The sequence below is a fragment of the Bufo bufo genome, chromosome 11 (assembly GCF_905171765.1).
Source record: "Bufo bufo chromosome 11, aBufBuf1.1, whole genome shotgun sequence".
NCBI classification, from domain to species: domain Eukaryota; kingdom Metazoa; phylum Chordata; class Amphibia; order Anura; family Bufonidae; genus Bufo; species Bufo bufo.
In genome coordinates, this window is record NC_053399.1 from 6433479 (window position 1) to 6455546 (window position 22068).

The following is a 22068-nucleotide window of genomic DNA, read 5'->3' on the forward strand; positions in this document are numbered from 1 at the left end:
GTGTAACTTCAATGTCAACCAGTGGCAGCTCATGTGTGACACCTGCCATTTGCTCAGGCCCTGTGAGGAGGCCACGTTATTGGTTAGTCACCAGGACTACGGTATAAACAATGTCATTCCACTGCTTCATGTCCTGAAACAGATGCTCGTAAATCTGTCTGGTCAGGGAACTGGAGACAAGGTGCCTAGAAAGATGGCGGCAGAGTTTGATACATTTGTCTGTCAAGATCTCTGTTTACGGGAACATAATTTATCGCAAGGATATGCAAACACCTACTGATGTGCTGTTAACCCCCAGAAGTAGGTCATCGGCACGAAGGAGCAGTCATTTTCACAGCTTGAGATATCCTCCCGGAAGCTTGACCTTTGCACGTCGTCGGTCTGCATTGCAAAGCTTGTCTAAAAGAAAAATCCTGCAGTGCACCCCCTTGGAGGAAACTCTTGATCCGACACAGGCTGCTTTGCTCCTTCAAAAACAATGGACTCTGTACAGAGTGACACCGATGTATAATTTCTCATACACCAGACTGAAAGAGTATTCCAAGCACCTGTCTGCCCTCATAGCTGCCGAGAAGCAGAAGGGTCTTGCCATTGAAGTGGGCTCAGAGAAATAACTTCGGCTCATCGGAGCCAATACATTCTAATACTGTACGGAGCTCCTGCTCCGTACAGTATTAGAACAACGTTTTATGAAAATCGACTTCGGATGTTCCATCCGAAGTCGATTCGCTCATCCCTAGTGCAGACCACAGATGTGATTGGAGGGTCTGGGCTCCCACAGGTCTCGGCACAGCCTGGGAGCCCTGCTGAAAGAGTTCAGCTCCCATTTACCTGAGGTTCTCAGCCGGCTGCTAATTACCCCTTATTAACGGCAGGGCTGATGTACAGAGAGGGAAATTCCTATTTTCCCAGACTTTCTTACTCTCACCCAGTTCTTACCATTTCACTGACCCCAATGTGCCATTCCGGCAGCTCCACTGCCACACTACGTAGACAAAAAAAATAAGAGGAAAAAAAAAAGAGCTATGATTCTTGAAATGTTGCAGCTAGAGATGAGCGAATTAAAAATTTGATTTTGCCGGTTCGATCCGAATTTATTTGCGGCGAATCGCGTTAAAAACGTCTATTTCCTGGCTACAGAGAGCCTTTATAGTGGTGTAGCACACTGTGCCTTGCAGTAACACACATATGGAGTCTGCTGTGGTAGTGAAATAATACTGTGAGTCAGTGTGACATGCAGATGACAGGCGTCGCTCTTAGAATCACTGCACACTTCACTTATTTGGGCAGTCACGGGGCCAAAACTGACCAAATAACTCAAGTCTGTGTTGACGTCACTGATTATTTTGCCCTTCCTCTGATCCATCAGAACAATAAACCCCCAAAAACGGATCCTGTCTGTGGAGCATCCGCCTTCACTCGGTCAGCATTTGCTCAGTAATCCATCAGTATTCCTACTGCCAAAAAAAACAGGAGTGGATTCAAAACAGAGATGACACGTGAATGGAATATTTGCATGTCTTCTGTGTTTTGTACCCACTCCTGCTTTTGGCTACCAAATCATAAGCCAATTCTGATGGGACCATACAGGCCTTACAGCTGCTACACAGACAGGATCCGTTGTGCGTCTCATTTTTCCTTCCCTTTGACAGATCAGAAAAGGGTCAAACAAATGATGTCAGCCAGGCAAAAGGGCAAAATAGTGGACCAGTCATGAAGTGGGGAGGGTGGGAACAGAATGAGGGGACCACAGAATGGCCCAATGACAGGGTCTGGAAGTTGCGGCAGCATCAGGAGGCCACATAGTGGCACAATGACACAGTCTGGAGGTGGCGGCAGGATCAGGAGGCCACAGAGTAGCACAATGACAGTGTGGAGGTGGCGGCAGGATCAGGAGGCCACAGAGTGGCACAATGACACAGTCTGGAGGTGGCGGCAGGATCAGGAGGCCACAGAGTAGCACAATGACAGTGTGGAGGTGGCGGCAGGATCAGGAGGCCACAGAGTGGCACAATGACAGAGTGTGGAGGTGGCGGCTGCATCAGTGGCCACAGAGTGGCACAATGACAAAGTGTGGAGGTGGCAGCAGCATCAGTGGCCACAGAGTGGCACAATGACAGAGACTGGAGGTGGAGGCAGCATGAGGAGGCCACAGAGTGGCACAATGACTGAGTATGGAGGTGGCAGCAGTATGAGAAAGCCACCGAGAGGAACAATGACAGAGCCTGGATGTGGCGGCAGCAGCAGTAGCAGCATCAGGAGAAGGCCACCGAGTGGCACAGTGACAGAGTCTGGAGGTGGTGGCAGCAGCAGTAGCAGCATCAGGAGAAGACCACCGAGTGGCACAATGACAGAGTCTGGAGGTGGTGGCAGCAGCAGCATCAGTAGGAGGCCATAAAGTGGCACAATGACAGAGGGTGGAGGTGGCGGCGGCAGCAGCAGCATCAAGAGGAGGCCACAAGGTGTCACAATGACCAAGTATGGAGGTGGCGGCAGCATCAGGAGACCACAGAGTGGCAAGGTGACATAGTGTGGAGTAGAGATGTCCCGAACTATTCGCCGGCGAACAGTTCCCGGCAAACATTGTTTGTACGCGTTCGCCACGGCGGGCGAAATATGCGATGTTATGTCCGTCCCCTATACGTCATCATTGAGCAAACTTTGACCCTGTACCTCACAGTCAGCAGACACATTCCAGCCAATCAGCATACCCTCCCTCCCAGACCCTCCCACCTCCTAGAAAAAAGCAAGGACGGCATCCATCTTAGATTCATTCTGAAGCTGCAGTGTTAGTTAGAGCAGGGACAGTGCTGCTGCTGAATTAATAGGGAAATCATTAGCTAGGCCAGTGTTCTGTGTCCACTCCAGTCCTCAAAGACTCATCTGCTGTAAGGACAGCGTCCTGACAGCACTCCAAAAAGCCCTTTTTAGGGCTGGTACATCAGTCTGCTTTTATTTATTTTTTCTATATATATATTGCAGTTGCCTGCCCGTGTGTGAGAGGCCACAGGACCACAGACTGTACTGTGTGCACACCACTCATATCGGGTGGCACAGCACCTTGCAGATAAAAAAGTCATTTAATTTTTCCTCTGTAATATAATTGCAGTTGCCAGCCAGTGAGTGTCAGGCCCACAGACTGTACTGTGCCCACTGCCCACCACTCATATAGGGTGGCACAGTACCTTGTACGCATAGTACCACTAATCTAAAAAAAATGACAGACAGAGACAGGCCACCCCGCAGCGGCCGTCGTGGTCGTGGTGCTGGGATTTCCTTTGGCCCTAGAATAATGCCCAGTGTTCAGAGGCCACGTACCCTGAACTCGAAAAGTTCTGAGGACATAGTTGACTGGCTTACACAGGACACCCAATCTTCTACAGCTTCCGCTCGGAACCTTGACGCACCATCCTCCTCCAGCTCAGCTTCGGGCACCTCTCAAGTTCCCACTCGCCCGCCCTCCGCCACCACCAACACTAGCACCACAGCCGCTTCACTTGATCTGTCAGAGGAGTTATTTACACATCAGTTGGAAGAAATGAGTGATGCGCAACCATTATTGCCAGAGGATGTAGATAACAGGGATATGTCTGAGTCAGGCAGTATTACACACATGGACGTACGGTGTGATGATGATGATGTTGTACCCGCTGCTGCTTCCTTTGCTGAGTTGTCAGATACAAGTGAAGCGGTTGATGATGACGATGTGTCCGTGGATGTGACGTGGGTGAGGAGGAGGAGACGAGTTGGAAGCAGGGGGAGGTCATCGCAAGGAGCTAGTTGCACAGTCAGACAGCATGTATCAGCACCCGGGGTCGCCCAGACAGCACGCCAATCAACGCATGCTGTTGCCACCACCAGAATGCCGTCCTTGCAAAGCTCAGCAGTGTGGCATTTTTTTTGTGTGTCTGCCTCTGATAACAGCGAAGCCATTTGCAACCTGTGCCAAAAGAAACTGAGTCGTGGGAAGTCCAACACCCACCTCGGTACAACTGCTTTGCGAAGGCACATGATCTCACATCACAAACGCCTATGGGATCAACACATGAGTACAAGCAGCACACAAACTCAAAGCCACCATCCTCCTCCTGGTCCAGCATCTACAGCCACGTCAACCACTGCTGTCCTCCTTGCCCCCTCTCAACTACCCGCCACTCACCTTCAGCAGTTCCTGCTCATCTGCCCACAGTCAGGTGTCTGTCAAGGAAATGTTTGAGCGTAAGAAGCCAATGTCACAGAGTCACCCCCTTGCCCGGCGTCTGACAGCTGGCTTGTCGGAACTCTTAGCCCGCCAGCTTTTACCATACAAGCTGGTGGAGTCTGAGGCCTTCAAAAAATTTGCAGCTATTGGGACACCGCAGTGGAAGGTACCCGGCCGAATTTTTTTTTCACAAAAGGCAATCCCCAACCTGTACTCTATTGTGGAAAAGGAAGTCATGGTCTGGCACACAGTGTTGGGGCAAGGGTCCATCTGACCACTGATACCTGGTCTGCAAAGCACGGTCAGGGCAGGTATATCACGTATACTGCGCATTGGGTAAACCCGCTGACGGCTGCCAAGCATGGAATGCGAGGCTCTGCAGCGGAGTTGGTGACACCGCCACGACTTGCAGGCAGACCTGCTGCCACCTCCTCTGCTCCTCCTACTCCATCCTCTTCGCTAACCTCCTCGGCTGAGTCCTCTTCTGCTGCTGCGTCTTGCTCCATATCAACTGCACCCCCCCAGCTCCCAGGGGCTATTCCACATCCCAGTTACGACAGTGTCACGCCGTCTTGGGGTTGACTTGCCTGAAAGCAGAGAGTCACACCGGACCAGCACTCCTGTCCGCCCTGAACGCACAGGTGGATCAGTGGCTGACCCTGCACCAACTGGAGATCGGCAAAGTGGTGTGTGACAACGGAAGCAATTTGTTGGCGGCATTGAATTTGGGCAAGTTGACACATGTGCGTTGCATGCACATGTGTTGAATCTGATCGTACAACGCTTTGTGTATAAGTACCCAGGCTTACAGGACGTCCTCAAGCAGGCTAGGAAGGTGTGTGGCCATTTCAGGCGTTCCTACACGGCCATGGTGCACTTTTCCGATATTCAGCGGTGAAACAACATGCCAGTGAGGTGCTTGATTTGCGACAGCCCGACACGTTGGAATTCAACACTCCTAATGTTCGACCGCCTGCTCCAACAAGAAAAAGCCGTCAACGAGTATTTGTATGACCGGGTGCTAGGACAGCCTCTGCGGAGCTGGGAATTTTTTTGCCACGTTACTGGACGCTCATGCGCAATGCCTGTAGGCTCATGCGTCCTTTTGAGGAGGTGACAAACCTAGTCAGTCGCACTAAAGGCACCATCAGCGACCTCATCCCATTTGTTTTATTCCTGGAGCATGCCCTGCGAAGAGTGCTGGATCAGGCCATAGATGAGCGTGAAGAGGAAGAGGAAGAGTTGTGGTCACCATCACCACCAGAAACAGCCTTATCATCATCGCTTGCTGGACCTGCGGCAACGCTGGAAGAGGAGTCTGAGGAAGAGGAGTCAGAGGAGGAATGTGGCTTTGAGGAGGAAGACCAACCACAGCAGGCATCCCAGGGTGCTCGTTGTCACCTATCTGGTACCCGTGGTGTTGTACGTGGCTGGGGGGAAAAACAGACATTCAATGAGATCAATGAGGACGAGGAACGGGACATGAGTAGCTCAGCATTCAACCTTGTGCAAATGGGGTCGTTCATGCTGTCATGCCTGTTGAGGGACCCTTGTATAAAAAGGCTGAAGGAGAACGACCTGTACTGGGTGGCCACGCTACTAGACCCCCGGTATGAGCAGAAAGTGGCTGAAATGTTACCGAATTACCGGAAGTCGGAAAGGATGCAGCAGTTCCAAAACAAGTTAAAAAGTATGCTTTACACAGCGTATAAGGGTGATGTCACAGCACAACGGGAATCTAACAGGGGAAGAGGTGAAAGTAATCCTCCTCCTACCACGACCACACCGGCAAAAACAGGACGCTTTAAAGACGTGTTGTTGATGGAGGACATGCGGAGCTTTTTAAGTCCTACGCATCGCCACAGCCCTTCGGGGTCCACCCTCATAGAACGACTCGACCGACAGGTAGCAGACTACCTCGCCTTAACTGCAGATATCGACACTCTGAGGAGCGATGAACCCCTTGACTACTAGGTGTGCAGGCTTGACCTGTGGCCTGAACTATCCCAATTTGCGATAGAACTTCTGGCCTGCCCCGCTTCAAGTGTCCTGTCAGAAAGGACCTTCAGTGCAGCAGGAGGTATTGCCACTGAGAAGAGAAGTCGCCTAGGTCAAAAAAGTCTAGATTACCTCACCTTTATTAAGATGAATGAGGCATGGATCCCGAAGGGACTGACAGTGGGGGATGCATTTGACTAAAAAAGGCCTGATGAGATGCCTTGGGCTAAAAATGGTCCACACGCTGCTGTATTTAATCTCTGAATGCCGGATGACTTGCGTGACTTATCCGCCACCAACTAGGGTTCAAGCCGCAATGTTTTAGGGCACTTTCTGCCTGGAAAACATCATCTTTTCCGGCCGTTGCTACAGCAGCGGCTGCAACAATACCAAATTTTTCTGGCCTCGGGTGCTGCACTGTGGCTGCAAAAACAAAACAAAAAAAAGGCACATACATGTGTCAATTCCCCTTCGTGATCGTTACCTTGTTGTGGTGAAGGGGCTTGCGTATCACAATGAAGCGATCACCTCTATGAGTGTGTTGCCAATGTTGGCACACCCCAGATGAGATAAGGTCGCTGCTTCATTGTGAACAGACCAAAAGCGATCGGCTGGATAATTTTTCATAGAAAAAACATTAATTTTCTTTGTGATCATCTAAGGTGATCATTAAAGCCTACTAGGCCAACAATGGGCCCACACTGCAGAATCATTGTTTTCTGGGTCACTTAACTATCACTGAACTACCTCAGCACGACCATAGGCTTTGAAAAACCGCCATCGCCTGCAATCTCCAGAACGTGCGCACGAGCACAGTCATCACTACACTAAGATTGACGCATAGAGGAAAAAAATGTATGTCATGAGTGTGTCAACTATTGACAACTCTTTGCGGTTGTTTGCGGTGCGTTAAACGGGGAGTTTGGTCTGTCAGAGTTTGGTCTGTCAGAGTTTGGTCTGTCAGAGTTTGGTCTGTCACTGTGAAGCGGGCGTAACCCTTACACTACCTGATCGATACAACATCATACCTGATTGTATACACACACTGGATGTTTTAAAGCACGTTATTCCAAACAATTTAGGAATGTTAGGTGATTTATGCCCTTTATGGATTAAAACCAGACTCTGCGTCAACTACGTAATTTTCCATGAGAGTTTTGCCATGGATCCCCCTCCGCCATGCCACAGTCCAGGTGTTAGTCCCCTTGAAACAACTTTTCCATCACTATTGTTGCCAGAAAGAGTCCCTGTGGGTTTTAAAATTCGCCTGCCTATTGAAGTCTATGGCGGTTCGCCCGTTCGCGAACATTTGCGTAAACAGAAAATTTTATGTTCGCGACATCTCTAGTGTGGAGGTGGCGGCAGCATCAGGAGGCCACAGAGTGGCGAGGTGACATAGTGTGGAGGTGGCAGCAGCATCAGGAGGCCACGGAATGGCACGATGACGAGAGATTGCGGATGTGGCAGCAGCATGAGGGGGCCACAGAGTACCACGATGATGAGAGATTGTGGAGGTGGCAGCAGCATGAGGAGGCCACAGAGTGGCCGCTTCATCTATTCATTTATAGGGAATATGGGACAGAACAGAAGGTTAAAATTTCTGAACTTTATAAAGTGTTATTTAAAACACGATTTAATAATACACGTTCTCCGGCACAAAAGGCTTGGCAAATTGATTGTCTGCGAATTTTCCTCGAATATTGGGATAATATATTGACAAATTTAAGTTTACTTTCTTATAATTTTAATCAAGTTTTGGTTCAATTTATTATTCAATATTAAATAAATTTAATAATAAAAATTAAGTGTTGCCTAAGACAGGAGAGAATCGGCCAGTGTTAAGTTTATTCGACGACGTGGTTGCGAAGGAGAAAGCATTCAGAAAAACAATTTCTCTCCACCTGGAGACGAATCCTGTCAAGATTGATGCAAGTGCGGTATCGGCTGCTCATCGAGCCAGACACTTCTGGAGGAACCTGCCTGGCATGAACAGGCCTCTAGTAGCTACAGACAATGAGAAGACAAAGCGTCAAGATAGCTTTGAGCCCGGACGAGTTGTGAAGTTAATCAAGATATGTCACTAAAGATTTTACCACATATAACCGCAGTGCTGACCGCTGAATACATTTTGTTTTTCGACCGAAGTACGTCAATAAACACGTTACCACATATAACCGCAGCGTTGGACGCTGAATAAAATTTGTTTTTCGACCGAAATACGTCAATAAAGATTTTACCGCATATAACTGCAAAAGGGAACGCTGAATATATTTAGTTTTTGTACTGAAATAATAATAACTGCAGAAGTGAAATGCGTATATATTTTTCTTTTTCCACAGATATAGGCCACTAAATGCTTTCACCACATATAACAGCAGAAGTGAAATGCTTATATATTTTTACTTTTTGTACTGAAATAGGCCACTAAATGCTTTCACCACATATAACAGCAGAAGTGAAATGCTTATATATTTTTCTTTTTCCACAGATATAGGCCACTAAAGGCTTTTCAACACAGCACTTGCACCCCAATAACAAGAACAGATTGCTGGAATGCCAGAGCTGTATAATGGCTATTTGGATCCCCAAATAATGTTTCCCTGCACTTGTAAATTGCTATTTTTTTTCACAATGAGGTTTTTCTATCACTGTCCCAAGCGACTTCAGACGTCTCTCCCTGCACTAAGATGCTGTGAAATGATTCCTCCCTATCCTTTCCCTGCACTTATCAATTGTTTTTTCAGGGTTTTTTTTTACAATGAGGTTTTTCCTATTGCTGTCCCTAGCGCCTTCTCACGTCTGTCCCTGCATTTAGAATGTTGGAAAATGTCTGACTCTTAGATGGCCGCCGTATTTATAGGGCTGTGACATCACAGGGCTGGCTGGCTGCTAATTGGCTGCATGCATGCCATTATGGGTCAGCCCGCCTTCCCAGAGTTCCTTGCCCCATGTCCTTTACACGCGTAGCTGCCATTGTAGCCGCAAATTTAGGAAAAATTGCGATTCGTTACCACGAAGCGCGAGGAAATTCGCATTCGTTGCAAATTGAATTTTTCCTGAAATTCGGATCGAATGTGTCTGATTCGCTCATCTCTATATATGACACATGAGTCTGCGGCCAATAAGAAAGCATCTGGTGGAACAGTCAACCTTTAAAGTCAGATCCTTTAAACACATCGTGATAATTAGATTGCCGACGTATATTCATCCTCGAGATGCACAAACATTTCAATATCAAGTAATTATTTTCTGGTTATGAGAACTGATGCATTCACATTTTCAATTTAAATGCAAATATTTTTAATGGTTCACTCGCAGTTTTCTTTGTTTTTATCTGAGGAAGGAATAAATAAGGGAACTTTTTACTTTTGAATATATATATATTCAGGAGACAAATGTCAGTTTTCACAGTGAATAAACAAATTGACTTCAGTTTGTCGTCTTGCCGGCCTCACTGGATGGCAGTTTATTCCTCTCATTTATGCTAGAACAACCGGTCCCTGCTTTTAAAGGGTAACCACCACCTGCCAAGCTCCACCTCTGGGACCAGCGGTCAGGAAGCAGGGACTATCACAAAGGGATCGTCAAGGGGTTACGCTTACAAATTAAAGGGGTTTTCCAAGACCCAAGAAAATTGAACTGAAAGCTGGGAATGTGAGAAACCAAAAAACAAGAGCAAAATTTGCCAACTCAATTCCCTGCCGCTCCAGCAGTCTTTGTTTCAGCAGCTCTGATGTCACTGACTACTCCATGTTATCACTGTGACCAGTCATCAGGTGGAGTAGTTGGTGATGGTGATGTCATCACTGCAAGAAAATGTAAACTATTTTGTTTGCTGGTGATATCATCATGGCAGCTCTGGAAACAAACTTTTGACTCTCAAAAAACATTTTTAAATTTGATATTTCATTCCCATAGTTGTCTCTCAGTAAGTAAAATAATTTACACACAAGAGAGGGTCAAAGATCAAAATGGACCCAGATTTTCCATCCGGAACAGAATGGCCTTAGGCTTGTATCCTCTTCACAACCTGGGGCCAATTTCACACCCCTTTGTTTTCTAATAATGGGCAGCACATTGGCTCAGTGGTTAGCACTGGTGGACAGCATGGTGGCTCAGTGGTTAGCACTGGTGGACAGCATGGTGGCTCAGTGGTTAGCACTGGTGGACAGCATGGTGGCTCAGTGGTTAGCACTGGGGACAGCATGGTGGCACAGTGGTTAGCACTGGTGGACAGCATGGTTGCTCAGTGGTTAGCACTGGTGGGCAGCATGGTGGCTCAGTGGTTAGCACTGGGGAGTGGGGACAGCATGGTGGCTCAGTGGTTAACACTGGGGACAGCATGGTGGCTCAGTGGTTAGCACTGGTGGACAGCATAGTGGCTCAGTGGTTAGCACTGGTGGACAGCATGGTTGCTCAGTAGTTAGCAGTGGTGGACAGCACGGTGGCCCAGTGGTTAACACTGGTGCTTTGTATCGCTGGGGTCCTAGGTTTGAATCTGCATCTGCATGGAGTTTGTATGTTCTCCCCATGTTGGTGTGGGGTTCTCCGGTTTCCTCTCACACTCCAAAGACAGACTGACAGGGACCTTGTGAGCTCCTGGAGACAGCGAGTGATGATGTCTGTAAAGTGCTGCGGATTATGTCAGCGCTGTATAAGTGCATAAAATAATAAATAAATAATAAAAATAATAAATAAATAATAATCCAGTTCCTGAGGAGAGCTGCAGTCACCTCCATCTAATGGCAAAGGTATGGAATCAACTAAAGTTGGGCCCCTTCACTTTAAGGACCACATAGCAGCCAACGACAGAAAACCTACACAAGTTTCATGGGAAGCAAATTTTCTATTTAGTTCATACAAACCGAAGCACAGAGACCCCATTATAGACAGCTGCTTCGTGGTTCTTGCCCCATCGGTGCAGAGACTGTAAGAAATGCCGCTCAGAGGTGGCAGTATTTCTCATTAAGGAGACACCGCATTGTATGGAGACTTTTTTCCCCCCAGGAAATGCATCATGGGAAAATTAATGCAAATTAGTTCACACCTGCCAAACCCCGGCTGGAGACCCTCATTTGTATACAGCTGTTTCAGGGTTTTTGTCCCTCATCAGTGCAGATGTTGAGGGAGATGTTCATCAGGGATGGCCCTGTCTCACATTAATGATCTTGTCATTATTTTCTTGATTGCGAAAATCGGCAATCGGAAAATTTGCGATAAAGAAAAAGATTTGTGAGAAAAATTTGCGATATGAAAATTCTCGATCAACACTACTCCTAAAGTCAAAGATATTGCAGCCTTCTCATTGGCCCACAAGTAAGAAGCGGTGAGGGATCATGAGTACTGATGAAAAAAAATTTGATTACGAAGATATAGCACTAGATTCTAGATATTTGTGCCAATAAAGTGCCAATATTCGCGATAAAAATTTGCGATCAACACTACTGAATCCTAGGGCTTCGGCTTTAGTCCAATTTTCTCTTCCAAGAAATAGTAAAAAATCTAAGAAGCAGAAATCCCCGACTCCCACCCCCACGTTCACCAGAGACTTTTGGTTTCTGACAGCTTTTGACTAATGTATGGATATCGATTCAACACTAGGAACAAAGGCGATCTTTCATCTTCATTGGGATGAATTATGTATTTCTGTGATTTCTACATTCCTCTGTAATGTTATATATTTATTTCCTCACATGCCGATTCCGCAGCCGCATTGTTAGTATTCATACAATTTAGACATCATTACAATCTGAGTGTGATACTGCGGCGGCTGCCATGCATATCAAGCTCCTCGGAGAGCAGCGGCAATGACCCGAGCGTCCCGCTGAATAACCGGCAGAGTAAATCAGCTTTGTTTGTCCCCAGCCGTTCCTTCTCTCACTTTATTTTCCACCTGCCTTAATTATCGTCACCGGCCACGGGTTGTTTTTTTCCTTTTGTAATTTCTGCCTCTCACTCATCTATCACTGACGGATGACGGCAGAAACCTCGTCCCTGATTATTTCCAGTCTGTGCTACAGAGTTTTCTTTTCCTCCACGTGCTGTGGGTGATAGAAGTGATGGATGGTTCCTTCACTGGAGCGGCCGATCCGACTCAGAGAAAAGGGATTCTAGAAAGAAGCATACTAGAGGCCCTTGTGGAAAGGCACGGTATTGCAAGTAGAATCCAGGTGTCACGGATGTAGTAGGGGAGAACACCAAAAGACAACAAGAAGGAAGGGGAAAGACACTAGGCCTCACCGCTAGGGAAGGAAAAGGGTCACCACCTATAAAACCCTGCTCCTGCTCCTCTCGAGGGTAGAGATACCCATGGGTCACCACCTATAAAACCCTGCTCCTCTCGAGGGTAGAGATACCCATACACAGGAACCTAGAAAACCTTGGTGACCCTCAGATGCCCTAAAGGTAATGACAGGGCAGAGACAACCCGTTCCTTCCCTGGTGAAGGAACTAGCGTCTCACTGAGGCCTAGTAAACAACCAGGGGGTGGATATAAAACACAACAAGCTGAACACTTAACTTCAGAGGATGATGGATGAACAGGACTTCAAAACGAACCACACTCCAGCTCTTCCAAGACCAAATGAAGCTATCCCAAGCAAGGAGTGATGGGAAAAGTCAGACTAAATAGGGCGAGGTAAAGGTCACATGATCCACACCTGAACAGGAGGTGTGGACATACCAGCAACACACAGACAACGTGAAACCGAAAGAGGCTGTCAGATCACTAATGAGCAGATAATCTTTCAGACCTTCTGAGACCTGTCACAGATGTGACACCAGGATTTTATTAAAAAAGATGTTAAAATGAAGAATTAATATCTATCTATCTCCTAAGTTTTGTATTTTGGCAGATTTATACTCCATCCCTGCACTTTCCTGAGGGAACATTTCAGTTTTCACCATAGGCAGTAAATAATGCCGGCAGCCCGGGGCTGATGTAGATATATTATTTAGCTCATCTAGGATTATTATGAAACCATTTTACCAATGAAGAAATTCTACAATAAATAAATTATCAGAGTTTCCAGAGCAGTTTCTCCGGATCAGATCTTCCGAGCTCGGCGCCAAGCCTTTATTGTCCAGCCAGTTACACGTTGCACTGTATAATGAGGCGTGCGTTCCGGCCGTGCACCGCGGTGATTGTGGTTTGCACGTCGGTAAATATTCAGAAATGCGAACACGTCGGGTTTTGCCGCAGTCACATAGAGGAAGTCTGTGAAAATCTACAGGAGCATTCACCTTCAACGGAGAATCCCAAGGATAATTAACTTATTGCTCATATGCATCTCATAGCGAGCCTGGGGCAGAGCTGTGAGGGGTGCACAGGCAAAAGAGCACTATATACCAATAATAGAGAATAAGCAGGCGGCACTCACCAACGGTGCAATCTTCTCTTATTATCTCCAACCTCGAATACATCAGCGGGCGGCTTGGGGTGGACAAACATACAATGCAGTCACAAAATATGGCGACGGCCGCTTCGCGTCTAAGCGCTTCCTCGGGCCACTGACACATCGACGCAAGTGCGTCATCTTTTATGTGCTGGCTTACACGGACGTGACGTCACAACCGGCATCGCAAAGCAGTGCACACATGTGATGCTACATCAAAGCTGGTATCTCAAAAAGCATTACAAAACACACACGATAAAAAACGAATTACTCCAAATAAACATACACAATATTACAGAAACACTCCTAAATCTATTTTTTCACTTAATCCCAGGGGGCCCATTGCGCATGAGCGCAGGATCCACTTCCCTTCTTTTCTCAGAAGTTTGCAGTGTCTATTACATGATCGATCAAACGCGGGCACCCCTTACCTGTACTAAGTGAATTTATATGTTCTCTAAATCTTTCATTGAGGCACTAGTGTTGAGCACAAATATTCGAAAAAAGCAAATTTTTATCTCGAATATCGCCACTTCGAGAATTTGTGAATATTTAGACTATAGTGCTATATATTCGTTATATTGAATATTCGTCATTTTTTCCATCTGAATACATGATTCATGACGAATCACGACTTCAGATGGAAAAAAATGACGAATATTCTAAAATACGAATATATAGCGCTATATTTTATAGTGCTATATATTCATTTTTGACCCGCGCCTGTATTGATCGCGTAATATTCGCATATTACGCGATCATTACCTTGCCGATTTTCGAGTAAAAAAATAAAAGTAGAATATAACGAATATTAGAATTCGCGAATTTTCAACGAATATTCTACAAAATATTTGCGAAATATCACGAATTCGAATATGACCCCTGCCGCTCATCCCTATGAGGCACCTGATAGACTTCCCTATGTAGAATCTGCCGCATACACACGATATTTGCTTTTGCACGCAATTAAGGTATTAACCCTGTTGTAATCCACTAAAGGATAAACATTCACATTGGGGATTAAAAATGAACAGTTACCGCACTTGGGCCCTTGAGGGGAGAATCAAAAGCCCCTCTACATCAGTATTACAGGGAATGTGTCAACAGAAAAATGAATTATTCTATAAATCCGTTTTTATGTAAATATATTTTTAACAATTTTTTTCAACAATTTTCATTTCATGGTCTATATAAAATATCCTTAAATCTTGCAGTTTTCACTCTGACTACTGAACTTATAGTAGTCTGACACTTCCTGTGCTGTAGAGATCACTTCTCACCAGTCATCTCATTATCTTCACAGACAGGAATACAATGAGGGGTAACACCTATATATATATAAATAACATAGTATTCACAATACACTATAGGTCAGGGCTGGCCAACCTGCGGCTCTCCAGCTGTTGTAAAGCTACAATTCCCACCATGCCCTGCTGTAGGCTGTCTGGGCATGCTGGGAGTTGTAGTTTTGCAACTGCTGGAGAGCCGCAGGTTGGCCATCCCTGCTCTAGGTGATGTTCACAGCTCTGCACAATGACATCTGCAGAGATCATGAGCATGCTCACACTAAATCCCATAGAAGTCTATAAGTGATATTCATTTTTCTAAACCCTCTTGGAAAATAAGGAACCATTCATGAGATGTTAACCATCCCACTTGTAGAACTAGCATTGCTTTACTTGAAGAGAAGGAAAGTTCTGAGTAGGTACACACCACCCATTAGGAAGGGTGATATGTCCAACCACTGCCAGCATGGACTCCCTGCCTAGCACACAGAAGGTTGACCAGGACCTGGTCCTGTTAGCTAACTGCTGAAGGTCCTCCAGATGATGAGATACTAGGAGTTCTTACCTCTTACTATTATACTCGTGGACTTTTTGGCAGGATTGCCGACATTGTTATTGGCGACACAGCTATAGGTCCCGGCATCTTCAGAGCTGATGGATGGTATGGTTAGCGTTCCACTATTTAGCACAACCTTTTCTGGAAGATTTCCAACAGATCTAACCCAAGTCAATGTTGGCGCTGGTTCTCCACCTGTCGTGACACACACTAACGTTATCGTTTCGCCCGGATTGACCACAATAGGATCTTCCACCAGGAGTTTAATGGACGGAGATGCTGAAAATGAAGAGAAAGAAGAGAATTAACTCAACCGCTCTGTATCATCATGCGATTCAATCCGAGTCTGAATAAATTTGACAAGAATCAAAACTGCTGCAGTTGCCCTGAAAAGTCCTGTGTGGCGTCCTGGGGTCTCCTATAAGTATACGCAGCTCATTTCACGTTCTTCACAGCCAAAAATCTGTAATCTTAAAGTGAAAGCGGCATATATAGCTATGGGTGAACGCATGGTGTCTGGTGGTCACAAAAACAGCCTCTTTAAAACCAAACTGCACTGTAGGATTTTTTACATAAAACAAACAGTACGAAAAATTGTCGCTTTTTGGCAGCAAATTCCTTCCAGTGCGAAAACACACTCATCACCCGGGGTGATATGATCCTCCTTCTCTAACGTTCCTGTCTGCAGATCTGAAAAATGGCTCATCTCAATTTCAGATATCCGTCCAAATCAAATCACCAAACAGTTTTGGAAAATTGGGTCGAATTTGATTTATTTACAATTGATTCGCTCATCTTTAGTCTCCACCATTATTGGCTACAAACAGACCCCGTGTATCTAGAGGATACATGGAGGGAGTAACATGGGACTGCAGGATCAGACTACACACAGGGCATGTTTGTAGTCTGTAACCATGGAGATAAATTAGTGCAGAACGACAGGATATTTTTCATTCATCTTTTTATAAATTTCTTGTAGTTTTTGATGCAATGTAGCAAAATAACAAATAACTAGAAATCATTGCAGCAACAAAGTCACCTATGCAATCCAAGCTAACACGGCTCTTATAGGGGATATGCCTCATCGGCGGCACCCATGCACTTCAAGGAACCTCTTAAGACATCTGTTCTTCACACCCACATATATCTTAACTACATTACACACTACAAACTGAATACTAACTCCTCTTTTTCATACACGTCTAACATGTGACTGCAAAAGCTTTTTTTCTTATATGTCTAACACAGGGATCAGGAAGCTCCGGCACTACAGCAGTTCAGAAACCACAACTCTCAGAATGCTTTAATCACTTCTGTGGGAGTTAGAAGAACAGCCAACCATGTTTGCACGCTGGGAGTTGCAGTTTCAAAGAAGCTGGAGTGCCGAAGGTTGCTGACCCCTTGTCTAGCATGTGGCTTCAGCAGCTCTTCTTCTATGGGCTAACATGTTGTGGCAGCAGCTCATTTTCCTACATGTTTAACATGTGGCTGTCGCAGACCTTTTTCATATATGTCTAACATACTGTAGCGGCAGCAGCTCTTTTTCTTGTACATCTTACATGTAGCTGCAGCAGCTCTTTTTCTTTTATGTCTAACGTGGCTGCAGCAGATCTTTTTCTCATATGTCTAACATGTTGTGGCAGCAGCTCATTTTCCTACATGTTTAACATGTGGCTGCCGCAGATCTTTTTCATATATGTCTAACATACTGTCGCTGCAGAAGCTCTTTTTTTGTACATCTTACATGTGGCTGCAGCAGCTTTTTTTCTTTTATGTCTAACGTGTCTGCAGCAGCTATTTTTCTTTTATGTCTAACATGTGTCTGCAGCAGCACTTTTTCTTTTATGTCTAACATGTGGCTGCAGCAGCTATTTTTCTTTTATGTCTAACATGTGTCTGCAGCAGCTATTTTTCTTTTATGTCTAACATGTGGCTGCAGTAGCTATTTTTCTTTTATGTCTAACATGTGTCAGCAGCAGCACTTTTTCTTTTATGTCTAACATGTGGCTGCAGCAGCTATTTTTCTTTTATGTCTAACATGTGTCTGCAGCAGCTTTTCTGTTTATACTTTCTGTTTCAACAGTCATATCAGCTTTATAGTGACTACCACTTAATCTCCTGTATTTTTTTTAATAATGACTTTCATCACCTAACACGCTTTCTCCTTGAATTGTCTAAATATGACAACAGCATAGCATTCCAGTCTATAGAAGAGAGAGAGGATGCTTTATACTGCAACTTCTCTCCAGTGTCAGTTATGTGTCATGGATATTTCAGTTCTAGTACAGATTGCACGGGGTTGAAATACAAGAGTGGATAAAGTTCAGCTTACACTGCGTACTGTATATACCGTATACAGGCTGCACAAACCGCTACTGGTGACATCATCTAATTCCCGGACAAACAAGTTCAAGAGTGAGTGCCGTACTAGAGGGGATAGATAAAATTACTGAAAACCATAAGGTAAGTAACTAGTCATGTTCACGGACTTTCTGGTGGATTTCTTGTAGTCACTGGAGATGAGCTCAATGTGGTTGTCTCCAGAAGACAATGTCTTTTCTGGTCTGCAGCTGAAGCCTCCATACATATTCCCTTCTGATGCAATATTACATCTAAGCAGCTGACGTCAGCCCAGAAAGTAGCCGCAGTTTGTTAGAGGATCCAGAAGACCTCTATTCTCCATACAGAGGGGTCCTGAGGACAATATGATGAGGCGGAACATGAATGTAATTTATATAGAAGTCTAGGCAGTGACTCGGCCATTGCTGCTTGGTCTTCTCTTCAGCACCATGGACAGCGCCTTTCTAGTACAGCGCAAGGAGATGAGCAGTCCTTTCATGTCAATCCAATGTACATGAATCTTTACATAGAATATATTTTTTTTTTCTTTCATTCATAAGCATCCCATTGGTCGCTGACTGTACGGCTTCATTGTATCCATAATTGAATAGAGCGCGGGTCTATTGTTCATGTAGGCTCTTGAAATCCCCAGCAGTCATCTGCCCACGAAAATCTGCCCTTTCTTCTCCATTCTTTTGCAGAACCTGAGCTTTGCAATTTTTTAAGAAGAAGAACCAAGGGAACTGACAGATTCATGGAGTCCTATTCCTGGTTGCACCTCATGAGATGGGGTAGAAGGTAGGGGGCAGCGCTGCATGTTGGGTTGTATGTCTCTTATGTCTGGCCATGGTGTGCAAAACATAATCTAAATTCCCACTCTTTTTGTTCTAGCATCCTATGGCAATGCTCTAGGTCAGTGGTCGGCAAGCCGCGGCTCGCGAGCCACATGCGGCTCTTTACACACTTTAATGCGGCTCTTCTGCAGGGCTCCAGATGCCATTAGCGACTGGACCCGCCGCCGCAGCTCTGCTCAATACAGCGGCGGGCACAGGAGATGATAGTTCTCAGCAGCGCAGGAGGAGTCTCTCCCTCCCCCCTGTGCTGCTGCTGTCCCCGCCGCTGCCAATAAGAAGAGGCAGGAGGAGGAGGGGAGGGGCTGTGGCCACTGCGCCACCAATGAAGAAAACTGACCTGTTAATACAAATACAGGAGGCGGGTGCCGGAATCAAATAGCCGGCACCCGACCTCTGTGACAGGGAGCTGCGATCCGCTGCAGTTGAGTTAACCCTTCAGGTGCGGTACCTGAGGGGTTAACTGCCGCTGATCGCAGCTCCCTGTCACAAAGGTCGGGTGCCGGCTATTTGATTCCGGCACCCGCCTCCTGTATTTGTATAAGAAACGTTGGTGGCACAGTGCCCCCCCCCCCCCCAGTATAATAAACGTTGGTGGCACAGGGCCCCCCCCCCCCCAGTATAATAAACGTTGGTGGCACAGTGCGCCACCCCCCCCCCCCCCAGTATAATAAACGTTGGTGGCACAGTGCGCCCCCCCCCCCCCAGTATAATAAACGTTGGTGGCACAGTGCGCCCCCCCTCCCCCAGTATAATAAACGTTGGTGGCACAGTGGGAAGTGCCAATGAGGGTTAAAAATAATAAAAGAAAATTAACTCACCTCCTCCAGTTGATCAGGTAGCTGCCGGTCTCCTGTTCTTACTTCTTTCTAGTTTCTTCAGGACCTGTGGTGACGTCACTGAGCTCATCACATGGCCCATTACCATGGTGATGGATCATGTGATGAGCACAGTGATGTCACCACAGGTCCTGCGTCCTGAAGAAACTAGAAAGAAGTAAGAACAGGAGACGATCAATTGGAGGAGGTGAGTTAATTATTTTTTTATTTTTTAACCCTCATTGGCACTGCCCACTGCGCCACCAATGTTTATTATATTGAGGGGGGGCGCACTGCGCCACCAATGTTTATTATATTGGGGTGATGGGGGGGGCGCACTGCGCCACCAATGTTTATTATACTGGGGTGTTGGGGGGGCGCACTGCGCCACCAATGTTTATTATATTGGGGTGATGGGGGGGGGCGCACTGCGCCACCAATGTTTATTATACTGGGGTGATGGGGGGGGCGCACTGCGCCACCAATGTTTATTATATTGAGGGGGGGCGCACTGTGCCACCAATGTTTATTATATTGGGGTGATGGGGGGGCGCACTGCGCCACCAATGTTTATTATATTGACCTTGTACTAAGCATTCTGTATTCAGAATGCTATTATTTTCCCTTATAACCATGTTATAAGGGAAAATAATACAGTGAATAGACTTTCATCCTAGGAACCATGCGTGAAAATCGCACTTGCTTGCGATTTTCACACAGCCCCATTAACTTCTATGGGGCCTGCGTTGCGCGAAAAACGCACAACAGAGCATGCTGCGATTTTCACGCAACGCACAAGTGATGTGTGAAAATCACCGCTCATGTGCACAGCCCCATAGAAGTGAATGGGTCCGGATTTAGTGCGGGTGCATTCCGGTATTTTGAATGCCGGATCCAGCACTAATACATTCCTATGGGGAAAAATGCCGGAGCCGGCATTCAGGCAAATCTTCATTTTTTTTCGCCGGAGATAAAACCGTAGCATGCTACGGTTTTATCTTTTGCCTGATCAGTCAAAATGACTGAACTGAAGACATCCTGATGCATCCTGAACGGATTACTCTCCATTCAGAATGCATGGGGATAAAACTGATCAGTTATTTTCCGGTATAGAGCCCCTGTGACGGAACTCAGTGCCGGAAATGAAAAACGCTAATGTGAAAGTACTTTAAAATATTAAGTTTAAATCCCCCCTTTCCCAATTTTACATATAAAATATATAAACAATAAATAAATAAACATATTACATAGCCTTTTTAGTCACCTTGTCACCCCAAAAAATAGCATAGGACTGTTCTATTATGGGCCGAATGTTTCATAAAATGCGAAATGCACACAGCTTTTTTTGTTGTTTTTTTTTTTTTGCACGGTATTGAGTATCACAATACTTTTTTATGGTGACGAAAGCGAATCAAAATTTTGGTTTCAAAACAACCCTACGCCGATCTGATCGGCGTAGCGTTGTCACGATACCAAAATTTTGATTCAGTTTCGATTTGGCAACTAAAAATTTGATTTGGCTCCTAAATTTTTCAGTTCAGGAGCCAATGGCTACTTGGAATTTTTTTTTAGTCTGGAGCACTGTTCTGTGTGCCCGGCGCCCGCTCCCCTCCCTCCTCTCGGGGGCGGCAGCCTGCGGCTGTCCTGCCTACATGTGTGCCGTGCGGCGCTCAGGCCAAAGGAGGCGTCACTGACTGTCAGTGGGGCCGCGGCGGAGGGAGGCGAGGAGGCGGAGCTGCTCTGTCTGCTATGACCTGTAAAAGCTGCCCCTCCAGGCTGGCAGCAGAAGAACACAGTCACAGAGTAACACTGAGGCACGACTTGTTGGAACTTGGCCGACCCTGCTGGACTCTAGTCTGGACTCTGGAGAAGACACCTTAAGGCAGAGCCAGCTGAGATTGGAGCCAGGACCAGACCGACCCCACTCCAGCCAGACCCCAGTGATATATCAGGTACCGACTTCAACATTGTCCCTCATCATGTCACCCCCCCGATGGTGCAGACTCCAACATTGTCCCCCATTAGGGAGCATAATGGATGGGGGCTGACGGCTGTCATGGGGGGCATGATGGCTGACATGGGAGTAATGATGGATGGGTGCTGACGGCTGACATGGGCATGATGGATGGGGTGCTGACGGCTGACATGGGCATGATGGATGGGGTGCTGACATGGGGGGCTGACGGCTGACATAAGGTCATGATGGCTGACATGGGGGGCATGATGGATGGGGGCTGACGGCTGACATGGACATGATGGATGGAGTGCTGACATGGGGGGCTGATGGCTGACGGCTGACATGGGGTGCTGACGGCTGACATAGGGGCATGACGGCTGACATGGGGGGCATGATGGATGGGGGCTGACAGCTGACATGGGCATGATGGATGGGGTGCTGACGGCTGACATGGGGGGCATGATGGCTGACATGGGGGGCTGATGGCTGACATGGGGGGTAATGATGGATGGGGGCTGACATGGGCATGATGGGGTGCTGATGGCTGACATGGGCATGATAGATGGGGTGCTGACGGCTGACATGGGCATGATGGATGGGGTGCTGACATTGGGTGCTGACGGCTGACATAAGGTCATGATGGCTGACATGGGGGGCATGATGGATG

The 22068-nt window shown here is 46.5% G+C and overlaps 1 protein-coding gene across 2 annotated transcripts in view; it reads right to left on the reverse strand.

Annotated features, from left to right (window-relative positions):
* The window catches only part of MDGA2 (MAM domain containing glycosylphosphatidylinositol anchor 2), a 427922-nt gene that overhangs the window by 130315 nt on the left and 275539 nt on the right, over positions 1 to 22068 (reverse strand). For both annotated transcript variants that reach the window (XM_040412379.1, XM_040412378.1), the window contains exon 6: positions 15445 to 15714. In XM_040412379.1, coding sequence (XP_040268313.1) covers positions 15445 to 15714 — 270 coding nt within the window. The remainder of the gene's footprint in view (positions 1 to 15444; positions 15715 to 22068) is intronic.